Source organism: Haliotis cracherodii, unplaced genomic scaffold (assembly GCF_022045235.1).
Source record: "Haliotis cracherodii isolate W230 unplaced genomic scaffold, xgHalCrac1.p SCAF_4, whole genome shotgun sequence".
Lineage (NCBI taxonomy): Eukaryota > Metazoa > Mollusca > Gastropoda > Lepetellida > Haliotidae > Haliotis > Haliotis cracherodii.
This window is the reverse complement of record NW_027266297.1, coordinates 61,340,691-61,353,453: the sequence shown is the minus strand read 5'-3', so window position 1 is coordinate 61,353,453 and position 12,763 is coordinate 61,340,691. Positions and strand designations below refer to the sequence as shown.

Sequence of the window (12,763 nt, the reverse complement as noted above, 5' to 3'; positions counted from 1 at the left end):
GTAACGTTGTAAGGTCATGACCACAGCTTAGGAGTCTATAATGAAAAGAGTGAGTGAGTATGGTTTTAGCGATACTCCGTCTTTAATTAGTTATTCAACATCAACAAGATTGCAATGCATAGTACGGTCAGCAAAACAAAGCCAGTGATTGTTAAAAATGAACACAGTTTATGGTTTTCCTTGGATTGAATACAATAATTTCCTTAGCTTACGATAACAAGTAAATATTAATACTAGGAAATATTTCAGTTTCCCTTACCTCACGAAACCTCTTTTTTTATATATGCCTTCAATGAATGCTTTGACATGATATTTATCATGCATGCAAGTGGGTTAGGTTTCAGGTTCTTGTGTATGTTGTATTATTGCCTCCAATAATAAAACAAACGATTTAGAGAGGGAAATAGTATTCATGCGGTTGTCGACATATCACTGAATGTATATTTAATCAATTAGTATGTGTATTTAAAACATGATTCGTAAAGATCCGGATTAGAATAGCTCTTCAACAACCCTATGCTTGTATAAACATTGCTACTGTTAATCCCTGGTGGCCTGGTGGCAAAGTGAGGATAAACCGTTTAGAGGCTTCTAACGGGATCGGGTGGTCAGGCTCGTATCCCTATTGCTTAAGATCGATGATGTCAATCACCGTATTGTCTGGTCCCGACTCGATTATTTACAGACCGCTGCATAAATCTGAAATATTGCCGAGTGCGGCGTCAAACAACTACACAACAACTTGAATAATGTTCCCAGCACATATACACCTGCAAAGGCGACCACAATAATGGAACTTAATATGTACCATGTTATTTGTGTCTACCTCAATCATTTTGTCATTAGATGCTATATTGCTGCTAATGCATAACATGAAATATTCATGGAAGAAGCAAGATTTGCTTTGATGTTTGCAACTGCATCCTCGTTGGGTTGTCAGGAATCACTGAGGACATTTTGCAAAGGTGATTACAGCATGGTGATTGTGTTAGAAGTTCTTCTATATATGTCGAATCCCGTTGAGCAAATTTCAAACATAAACGAAAGTGGTCGGTCGTTTTGTTTTACTTCTTAGACTAAACAGTATGTTCATAACACAAGACCCGTGAAGATCCGTGGTAGAATAGATCTTCAGCAAACCATGCAAACCAACCAATCATAACACTAATGTTTCAGTGACGGTAGTCCATGTTTTATTCACACATATAATCATGTGTCATAACATCCTGCATGTAGTTGTAAAGGCACAGGAAAGTGTACAAGTCATTGCCGAAGACAATAATAGAAGAACTCTTCCAGAGTCATCAAAACAAATCAGGAGGCGAGATCTTAGAATGGAATGATTCAACAGTTCAGATATGTCTGTATTTTGTTTTTGACCCAGGATGATCCATAAACTCTCCAAACAGGAATACAATTATATCTACCATTATTTAAAAAACAAACATCAATAACGTATTCAACAAGGTTTATACATCATTATTAAGGTCTGATTTCAGACTGGATGTCAACCTTCCCAGGTGTGAGATATCTCACATACTCTTGAGACAAGTCACAGTTTCGCTCTATTAATATGATTGAATTGGTCTTCCTGATCAATTGCTGGGTGTTTGATGATAGGCAGTTAAGACTAACATAACTATTTTGGACCAATGTCTCCCTTGATTCAACCAAGTCGGAAAGTGACGATGACTTCCACAAATACGGTTTTTGGATTGCTCGACCTCCAGACGTAGTATCAGGTTGACCTTCTGCAATTATGTTCGCCTCTGGATTCATATTCAGTCCACCATGCTTGAAACAGCCGTCCATAGTTTCCTTTTCCCAGTGATGTCTTGTTTTGTCCGAATCAGACTGCACGGCGGATGGGTCAGTTGACACAGATGGGGACTCTTGACCAGTGGACTTTTGCATCCTCATGACGTCGCTTTCATTAACACTGGTCACTGTTAGTCCATTTAAAGACAAAATGCTTACATACGAATCGGTATCTGTGGCTTTATCGTGTATTTCCCAGTACTTGTGTGCCCAGTGACCACTGCCATCGCTCTTCGAGACTTTGTGGTCGGCCTCATCTCTCCCGTCTGTGGCCTCTTCTCCGGACTGGGTGGTCTTTCTGTAAAACAAAAGGTTCACACTCTTAATTGTACAGTTAGATTGTTTATATAACAAAGAGGTATTACTCAAGGCTTGCCCTCATCTGGCCTACACCTTATATCGCCTACACCTCATATGGCCTTCACTAAATATAAATGGTTACTTCCACACCCCTGTTGTGTAAAATGGTACAGTCCATTAACCCATTAATGATTTCATTCATTAATATGAATTAATGACCAGAGTACATGGGCCATTGAACTAATCCGATGTGTTCATAGTGGTAGCTGATCCTTGAACTTATTTTGACTGTTTATACAGGATTACTGTTATAATCCACTTTGATCATTTAACAGGTCTACTCATCTCAAAAGTTTTGTAAGTGTGTATGCATTACCTTACCTGAAATAATCCAATCTGAGCATTTTAACAGGTCTACTCATCTCCGAATGTCTGTAAATTACAGTAATTTTGCTAGTAATGATGTAGCGCTAATGTTATAAAACATGAAGATGATGGATATAAATGTACATTGCTATGATAATACATGTGTACTTATGATATTTGATGTTGTGAAAACATTTGAGTTGTGAAGATGATCTCATATACAAAATGAAATTACGGTTTCAAAAGACATTTACATTCTTTGTTATCTTGTTGGAAGAGTTCATTTTACTTAAGGGATAAGGGTACAAGTGTGATGTGCACTCATCCATAAATTTGTTTTGATAGTAGTGTAGGCGATCTGAGGTGTAGGCCAGATGAGGACAGGCCATTACCAAGGTTTAGACACAAGTGTGTCGGCTAGTCTCAGTGTCAGGCAACTTCTGTCCCCAGTACGTCCCTTTCTCTCCTCTTCGTTTGATAACGTGATGGTTATCATGACGGCGTATGGGTTTCAACGCATGGAGACTAGTCTTTGGACAAGCTTTTTCAACTTCAGTTCGCCGTCTAGAGACTGTAAGATGCTTTTAAAACTTAGTTATTATTAGAGGTAGGGAAAGGGTTAGATAACACTCGATTGACGCAAATTGGCATTTGTTAACATTTATCATTAGACATAAATTATTACCTCTTTCGACATCTGGTCTTTCGTCTTGCTAGATTTACCACAACGCAGGCTGACCCAATAAGTACAATCACTGCGAGGATTCCCGATACAACTAGTAGGCTGTGATATGTGCGTCCTACATAAAGAACAATATACATGATAGAAACATTATACACTTACAAAACAAGATCTCAATTCACAATGCATTATTGACAAAATATTTAATTTGTACAAAATGTTGGAAATTGTTTCGTCGTCTTTGTGACTAGTTGTTCAGAAATGGATCAACTTTGACAACGACATTTTTAAATATAGAATTCTTAATGATTGTAAAATCAGGTATATAAGAAAATAATAATGAAGCTTATGATGAGTTCAATAAACATTACTATGTCATTCCGTATAAACGATCTAATAATAAAGTTTACCATGATATCTGCAATAAAATAAACTAGTTACGTGTCCCACAGGGAGAGTTGTGGCAGTTGTCGCCAATGCACTGGAAGCACTGTCCGTCACAGTAGAGGAACTGGGGTCCACATCTGAGACACATCTCTTCACTACTGACAGATGAATTTGACAGTTTGGTAATTTCCAACAAATTTAATTTTGTAAACGATAACGTTAAATATAAAACTAAATAAGTTATCAAATGACGTATTCCATATACTTTTCCTTTGTTTTGTTTGCTGTTTAACGCCTCACTCAGCAATATTCCAGCTATATGACGGCGGTCTGGAAATACTCGAGACAAGACAATCCAGTGATGGACATCATGAGAATCGGTCCACTCAATTGGGACACGATGGCATGTATCAACCAAGTCAGGGAGGCTGACCACCCGATCCCGTTAGTGCCTCTTACGACAAGCATATTCCACATACAATTGTTTATATTTTATCTTTTGTATAATGAATGCCGCGTACTTGATCAACGATAATTTATATCTATCTGCATGAAATACTATTCAAAAGAAGTTAAAGTTTAATATACTTTATCTTGTACCTTCCGTTGTAGCCTGAATCACATTTGTCACACTCCCCTGTGTCTTTATCACATCCACCTCGACAGCTGGAAGGACAAGTCGTCCTACACAGGGGACCGTAGTACCGAGGGTCCTGACAACGTCCCATACAGTCATTGCCATAACGTTCACACTGCGTACACGCGGCATCACAGTTCACACCACAGTTATCTCCCTTCTTGCCGGTCACACATCCCTCTGTACACACAACACGGGTGTTGTCCAGCTGACAGCGAGAGTTGAGACAGGTGTCTGGACAGTCCTGTTCACACTGTTTACCATAGAACCTGGGGTCCCGACACTGGAGACACTCTCCACTGACACAGCGAGGTAGACACACACCGTCGACACAGGTCGCGTTGTTACGGTCACAGTTGGTACAAGGTTTACTCGACGAAACAGCTATGGCTACAGTGAGAAACATATCTTCATTAGAACTCCACTCAAAGAATAGGAAACATGTATTCCTTGATATACTCAGTTTATACAACACCTTCACTCTTATCAGGGGCGATGTGGTAGCCTAGTGGTTAAAGCGTTTGTCGTCACACCGAAATCCCGGGTTCGAGTCCCCACACGGGTGCAATGTGTGAAGCCCATTTCTGATTCCCCTGCTGTGATGTTGCTGGAATATTGCTAAAAGTGGCGTAAAACAATACTTATTCACTCACTCTCTCTCTCTAAAGTTCCTAACTGCTCTGAAGGTTTATACAACGGAAATCTTGTGTATTTATATTAGTTTACCTGTCACATGGACAGTAAACAGATTCCAAAAAAATGAACCCTCACAATACATGTACATAAACTACTGTTTCAATGTCGATTCCAAAACTGATGTTATTTGATCGCATCACCAGGTACACGATCATTCAGTAGTTCTAATTTTAAGTTGGTGTTATCCCAAACTCTCTTGTTTCGTTCACGTTGCAATAACGAATATCCTTTAGGGGCTTGTTTTTTAACGCCGAACTCAGCAATATTCCAGCTTATATGACTGTGGTCTGTAAATAATCGATTCTGGACCAGACAATCCAATGATTAATATCATGATCATCGATCCACGCATTTGGGATCAATGACATGCATCAACCAAGTCAGCGAGCCTGACCACCCGATCCCGTTAGTCGCCTTTTACGACAAGCATAGTCACCTTTTACGGTTAGCATTGGTTGCTGAAGACCTATTCTACCCCGGAATCTTCACGGGTCGAATATCCTTTAGGGGTTTGCCGTAAATGCAAAGCAATAAACTTTTCTGCATCAAAGTACATACCTGTTATGAAAAACAGCAGCTTCATTATAACCAGCATGGCTGACATGAAACTTATCTTGTGCACCAGGTCCTGTAAGTGCTACATACGGGTTTCTGAAACGGTCGTGAAACTAATGACGAGGAAGATTTAATGAAATTATTTAATAGGCGAGTAGTCTAGATCTTTTATGTTGTAATCCGCCAACATCTGTTCACACTCTTGAACTACTGGGGCGGTCGGGTAGCCTAGTGGTTAAAGCGTTAGCTCGTCACGCAGAAGACCCGGGTTCGATTCCCGACATGGGTACAATGTGTAAAGCCCATTTCTTGTGTCCCCCGCCGTGATATTGCTCGAATATTGCTAAAAGCGGCGTAAAACCATACTCACTCACTCACTCACTTGAATTACTTGTTGTCATATATTTACTTCAGCTTCCAATTATATTCATGGTAGATACAGCTAGCTGTCGGTAATGCTTTGTTCAAGTAACAATTGGTATCTCTGTGAAAAGAAATCAATAAAACTAGTTTTTTAAGTTAACGTAAAATATACGGAATGAATACGATAGTCCTACACACAAAACACTTCTTCTAGAAACATATACATACGTGTTAAAATGAAGGGGTGAACAAATGATATGGACATGTTGAAACGAGCAATGCTAAGTGCTACGCACATTTACAAAATCAAACTGATTTCGTGTACTTTTAAATATGTGTACAAGCAACTTTCAACTGTGTGATAACTAACATTAGACAAAAGAATCTTTTTTAATTGATTTCCTGAGTTAAAAATGATTTAAATAAGAGGATGGACGTACCTCGTCACCACAAATCTAGCCACGAATGTTTCTGTTTCCATGTTTTTATTCATGTTTCATATTCATGCATACATGGTGATTAATCATATACCAGGAAATAAATTATGTAGTTGATGTGCATAACACGTGTTAATGCTGACCTCAACATCATCTTGTATGAATAATATTAGCTGATTATGTAAATCAAAGCCATATATATATGCATTGTAAGTTTTAAAAGACGGTTTTAAAAAACATCGTGTCCGGTTATTGGGTTAATTTCTTCCTTGTTTCTTGTGTTATTTCACTATGCACTGTTTGAGATACTGAAGTACTTTCGTGAGTTTACGTTGAAATATATAATGTCTACTGAATAAATTGCAATGAGGTCTTTATCTATATGTGTCACTGATATTCGGATACATCCCTCGCCATCAGTCATGCAGATAATATACCCGTCTTTCATACCATGTCGTATGGTTTAATTCAGTCTTTGAAAGGCATTTAGAAGTGATACACATAAGGAAGAGAATTTATGGATGTCAAGTTCTTTATTATGATGTAAAGTTCTTTATTATGATCATAATAAAGAACTTGACATCCATATGCAGTGAAAATGAAATTCAGTGTGAAGACATTGACAGGTGTATATTATTATATCAAACTTTGCTACAATAAAAGTCCATTTGTATTACGGATTTTTCTTGCTCAAAGTGCACACTTTCACCGCGGTCATTGGATTACGGTGCATTCCATTTTCATTCTCAGCTCCCTGGCGAGAGTCCAACCCAAGCTGGGCCCGTGAAGATTCCGAGATAGAATAGGTCTTCAGCAACCCATGCTTGCCGTAAAAGGTGACTATGCTTGTCGTAAAAGGCGACTAACGGGATCGGGTGGTCAGGCTCGCTGACTTGGTTGATATATGTCATCGATCCCAATTGCGTGGATCGATGATCATGTTATCAATCACTGGATTGTCTTGTCCAGACTCGATTATTTACAGACCGCCGTCTTATAGCTGGAATATTGCTGAATGCGGCGTAAACCAACCCAAGCTGCCGGTGATGCGCCAGGTTACCATGTCATCCTACCGGGTACCCATTCGCTGCTGTGTGGACAATGGCGTATTTCGAACAAAGCCACCTGTATGCTTCATGTGCTTCAATGTGAGGCAGGATTAAAATGATAGACACCCAGGCGTCACAGGCGCCGAACACGGTCACCCATCCAACTACTCTCCGCAACCAACGTCGCCTAACTTCGCCTGGTGACCTGACCACTTTGCACAGAGACTATTAGTGGCAAAATGTTTCTTGTTCTGTTTGTATGAACTAGCATAGCATGTCGTAGCTATGCAAAGCATTCTGTCACAAGGGAAATAAAATCGTGATATTTCTCCTCCTCTACTCGAACAAAGTGTTTCTTGATTGTTTCGCAAATTTAACACCAAAGTTCGTGGTAAAACTGGCAACATCATTTTTCTCTTTTTGAGAAAAAATTTTAAACCTTGTTGCCAAGATTCTAGCCAAATGTATCGTGTTCTGTCATTAGCCGATATACTAACGGTGAATGTCACATAGAACGCAATGTTTTGGGATAGGACACAGTTCTCTCATACCTTTTATCCATGGTATTCATGGTATCCAACGTGGTAAAATTATTAACAAAAAGACAACAACTTAAATAGCATATGACGTGATTATATTTTATTTTATATTTATAAGTATACATTTTCTATTTCTCTCTGTACAATGTAAAGGGACACGACCATGGTTTAAGTGTTAAGTTTTGGACTTTGGGGTCAGATATTTGACGTTGACTTTGGACATGTCACAGTTTTGCTCTATGAATAGGACCGAATCAGTCTTTTTAATCAACCTTTGGGTATCAAGTGACATATGACAATAATCAATATCATTTTCACTTTTGGCTGAGACAAGTATTGGATCGCCTTCAGTGTTCAGAAAAGAGATGTCCTCTACTTTCTCAGCAAAGGGACACAAGCCATCATCATTATCATCATCATGAATTACTGTAGGGCGTGCTTCGCAGTAGGAAGCAGTCATTGTCAATCCTGCCCCAGTGTTAGACCCCTGAACTGTTTCAATGAGAGTCCCTGAGACAGATATAGAGTTGGCGTTTTGTTCCTCTATGTTGTCTGACACCCGTCGTTCATGTTCCGGTTCCTCTGGTCTGCCTTCAGCGTGGGTTGTTCTTGCCATTGTACGGGGATTACGCGAAGTGGGCCGAGCTACTTCCTCTAAACATTGATCCGAGTTCACATCCTGTTCATTTATTTCCCAGTATCTGTGTGTCCAGTAATCGCCACAGTTGCATCGACGTGTTGGTTCAGCTCGGCAAGCGGCGGCAGGAACTCGACTATCAAATACAAATATAGAATGTGTTCAGTACTTGTTTCACAACTGCTTTATCAGTTAAAGTCACCAGACAACTTATCTAACCAACTGAATACTAGTCAAGGAACGGAATAACGTTGGTTGGTTGGTTTGTTGTTTAACGCCGCACTCAGCAATATTACAGCTATATGACGGCGGCCTGTAAATAATCGAGTCTGCACCAGACAATCCAGTGATTGATGTCATGAGCATCGATCCACGCAATTGTGATCGACGACATGCATCAATCAAGTCAGCGAGCCTTACCACCCGATCCCGTTAGTCGCCTTTTACGACAAGCATAGTCACCTTTTACGGCAAGCATGGGTTGCTGAAGACCTATTCTACCCCGGAATCTTCATGGGTGGAATAATATAACGATTAAATGGAACATGTATCATTGTAAAACTATACAATGTGATAAATATCTGTATTGAAAGTATCTTCTAAATTTTCCTGACATAATATCTAAAGTAAGATCAGAAAAGCGGGTTAGTGATATAAGTAGGGCACTGATATGAACATGTTTAAAGTATAGATTATATGATGTAGTTGAATCGTTTTAAGCGACACGCCGATTTAATGAGGTAATGATGTTTAACTTATATGACTACAGACCATATACCTACCTATGATGGCTTCTATAACGCTTCATCAGCACCGACCCAGCTATAGACATGCCCAGCAGCACCACCACAGCTAGTGCGCCACAAACGACTTTCGTAGTCAGCCTCGGGTCACCTAAAATGATATATATGAATGAATAATCATTGCTAGTTGAAAGTTCAATAAGGATTATATATTCACAAATATTTCGCATCAATTAGAATGACAAACGGAACCATTGCAATAACATTAAAAGCGACAGCGCCTCCTCCATATTCAATAGAAATCTCTTCTAAAAGCAGAGGTGGTTGTACGATTCCTACTATATCACGACCATGTGTTTATGAATCTCTATCAAATAGTGATGATACCAGGTGTTCGCGAAAAGGTGAGCGCATCTTGCCCCATCAGTGACACCAGTGACAAACACATGCAAGGGCGCTGGTGCCATTGCTGTAAAAAGGTAAAAAGATTATATTTCCAATTTGTTTATCCCGTTTAATCTTTACTGCCTGCATTACATTCATTTTTAACAAAAAATGAATATCAAATACGTTTTAACATTTCTAAAGAAAATCCAAAGGGGTGTAAACAGTATCCTGTAATAACTTCACCTGGATTACATGCTCCATTGCTACACTGAAGCTTGCAGTATCTCCCTCTGTAACCAGGTTTACAGTTGATGCAGTCGCCCGTCAGTCTGTAACAGCCATCCTTGCAGTTGACTGGGCAGTGGTGTTGGCAGGATTCTCCATAGGACTTACGATCAGTACAGGGTTCCACACACTCATCAGCAAGACGCGTACACTCTGTACAGTTTACTGGACAGGTAACGTTACAATATGTGCCTCTAAACCCCGGTACACAACCATCACATTCCCCCGTCAACTTCTCGCACCTCTCTCTACAGTTGGATGGGCATGAGAGATTACAATATTGACCGTAATTCCAAATATTCACGCAAGCTCCGATACACTTATTCCCATGGCGCTCACACGCTGTACATAAGGCTGGGCAATTAATGTTACAGTACTTCCCGCGGTACCCTGACTGACAAATGTCACAATAATCCCCACTGTACCATGACCTGCAGCTGTTACATGCCCCTGTGACCCGATGACACCCATCCTTACATCCCGAGGGGCATACAGTGGTACAGTGCTCCCCCATGTAACCTACAGAACATGATTTGCATTTCCCTGTGTTTTTATCGCAGCCACTATTACAGTCCTCGGGACATGGTGTTTTACATTTAGGACCAAAATACCGGGGGTTCAAACATGGACCTATACATTCATCCCCTACACAGTGTGTACAAGATGGCGGACAGTCCACGCCACAGTTATCTCCCTTCTTGCCAGCCACGCATCCCTCTTTGCAAACAACATGGGAGTTGTTCATCTCACAACGCGAGTTGAGACAGGTGTGTGGACAGAGGGTTTCACACTGTACACCGTGAAACATGAAATCACGGCACCTGAGACACTCTCCAGAGGACGTCACATTGACACAGCGGGGGAGACAGATACCGTCAGCACAGGTCACGTTGTTACTGGTGCAGGAGGAGCACACTGCAGAACCTTTCACAAAAAGTGATAAACTATATTAAAATAATTACTCTTGATAGGTCCATATGCGAAAACAAGGACCCGAGGATCTGACCCCTGAGATCGTCTGGGCAGATCGACGAATGTGCCGGGTCCGAAGCTCCTTGTTGTCGCATAATGACCTTGTCAAAAGTAATCAGTTGTTTTGTTATACCGAAATTCACTTTCAAATTTATGAAGCCATTAAGCCGTTATGTGTTCCTTTACAGTAACTTAGCAAAGCGGAAAATGGTAGTATACAAGACGCCATCTTGTTTCTAGCAGAAGAGTCAATATTCATCACGTGAAGGGTCAATACTGATCATGTGACAAGTCAGACGAGACATGATTTGGAGGTCTACATTGAAATGCATTGTTTCGGCACCTGGTACTTTTTTAATCAATGGAATTTCACAATTCTTAATAGAGGCATAACAATGACACTTTGTACATTAAATCATTAAATTGTCTCCGTTGAAAATACAACCTTTGAGCTCGGAAACCAGAAATGACTACAAATTGTTTATGTATATATCGCAATCTGCAATATTTCGAATAGGCAATATGAACCATATATTTGTAATTTTCAGCTTTAAACATTGTTTACTAGAAAGTATTCATGATCGTTTCTCTCCATTTATCATAAATTATTGGTGTTAAAAACAAACCTGCTGTGACGGGTACCATGCAGATGGCCGCTATCACACAGAACACCGGGTGTCGCAATATCGAACCGAAAGGCGCCATATTTCTAAACGAAAACACAGTAATACACGTCAAGTAACAGAACTATGATCGTTTATATCAAACAGTTTCATAATAACACTGCCCATTTCTGGTGTCCCCCGTGGTGATATTGCTGGAATATTGCTAAAAGCGGCGTAAAACCGAACTCATACTCACACACTCATAATAACACTATGATCATGAGATCGAATACATTTTGTCCTTTTTTGTTTCCTACCCGTGCCTGTGGGTTTCATAAAAGAGGTTACCGTACGTATGCATTCCTTCGTGTTTCCTCTCACGTTAATTTTACTAGCCGTGATATAACTGAAATACTCCCCAAAGCGGCATTAATCCAAACTCACTCACTCACTCACTCATAAAAGAGGTTACCGTACGTATGCATTCCTTCGTGTTTCCTTTCACGTTAATCTTACTAGCCGTGATATAACTGAAATACTCCCCAAAGCGGCATTAATCCAAACTCACTCACGAGTTCAAAATTTAAAACTTTTCCAAAAATATGTTATCATCCCAAATCAAACGCACAAAAGGTTCTGTCACAAAGCAATCAGAAGGTTATTTTCACCATCTTATTCACTGTATTTGTTACTTGAATATACCCGCAACAAACCTCATTATATTATACATAAGGGGGCACGGTTGGCCCAGTCGTCAAAGGCGCAGCGATTCGCTGTGCAGAGTTGCGTCCCTTGGGCACGCCAGAAACCTATGATTGTGGGTTCGAATCCCGGTTTGCCACGATTATGTTTCTAGGTTTGTTAGCACCATACGCGTGCTCGTGGGTTTCACCGAAGTGGTAAACGTCTAAGACCTGCATCACTTCGGGCTTTCCTCCCTCATTAAGCTGACACGCCGTGATATAACTGTAATACTGTTAACAGCGGCGTGAAATCCAACTCACTCACTCACTATTTTACATAATACTAAGTTATAATTACCTTCATCAATCTGATGTATCCAAATGGTTACTGGTAATTTCAACTAGTTACGACTGGAAGTGAGCAGCTGTCTTCTTAACAAACTAGTTGCTTGTTTTACTTTCCTCCTCCAAAACAAACATTGTGAGGAAACGGCAAAGGCAACCACTGTCAGGAGAGGCATATGTTTGTTCAAATACACAAATCTTAAAAAAAATATTGAAGCCCCATTCTGACGCAATTTTTCTACGTGCCTACAAGCACATATATGACTCATCTGAACTT

At 40.0% G+C, this 12,763-nt stretch overlaps 2 protein-coding genes across 2 annotated transcripts; both read right to left on the bottom strand.

Annotated features, from left to right (window-relative positions):
• Positions 1 to 540: 540 nt before the first annotated feature.
• LOC139479574 (cell death abnormality protein 1-like) lies at positions 541 to 5,469 on the bottom strand. The gene is made up of 4 exons (XM_071262410.1): positions 5,445 to 5,469; positions 4,154 to 4,580; positions 1,978 to 2,116; positions 541 to 555 (listed from the first exon to the last, which is right to left on the bottom strand). The coding sequence occupies exons 1-4, from the start codon at positions 5,467 to 5,469 to the stop codon at positions 541 to 543; spliced, it is 606 nt and encodes a 201-aa protein (XP_071118511.1).
• A 2,535-nt stretch (positions 5,470 to 8,004) lies between these two features.
• Positions 8,005 to 11,558, bottom strand: LOC139479573 (multiple epidermal growth factor-like domains protein 10). The gene is made up of 4 exons (XM_071262409.1): positions 11,480 to 11,558; positions 9,840 to 10,805; positions 9,249 to 9,360; positions 8,005 to 8,602 (listed from the first exon to the last, which is right to left on the bottom strand). The coding sequence occupies exons 1-4, from the start codon at positions 11,556 to 11,558 to the stop codon at positions 8,005 to 8,007; spliced, it is 1,755 nt and encodes a 584-aa protein (XP_071118510.1).
• Between the last annotated feature and the right edge of the window lie 1,205 nt (positions 11,559 to 12,763).

Coding starts and splice junctions, on each gene's coding strand:
- LOC139479573 (XM_071262409.1), bottom strand. CDS start 11,558: ATGGCGCCTTTCGGTTCGATATTGCGACACCCGGTGTTCTGTGTGATA. Junction 10,806..11,479: donor CATGGTACCCGTCACAGCAG/GTTTGTTTTTAA, acceptor TTTTTGTGAAAG/GTTCTGCAGTGTGCTCCTCC. Junction 9,361..9,839: donor CAATGGAGCATGTAATCCAG/GTGAAGTTATTA, acceptor ATATCATTTTAG/GTGACCCGAGGCTGACTACG.
- LOC139479574 (XM_071262410.1), bottom strand. CDS start 5,469: ATGAAGCTGCTGTTTTTCATAACAG. Junction 4,581..5,444: donor GCTGCTGTTTTTCATAACAG/GTATGTACTTTG, acceptor TTCTCACTGTAG/CCATAGCTGTTTCGTCGAGT. Junction 2,117..4,153: donor GATTCAGGCTACAACGGAAG/GTACAAGATAAA, acceptor TTTGTTTTACAG/AAAGACCACCCAGTCCGGAG.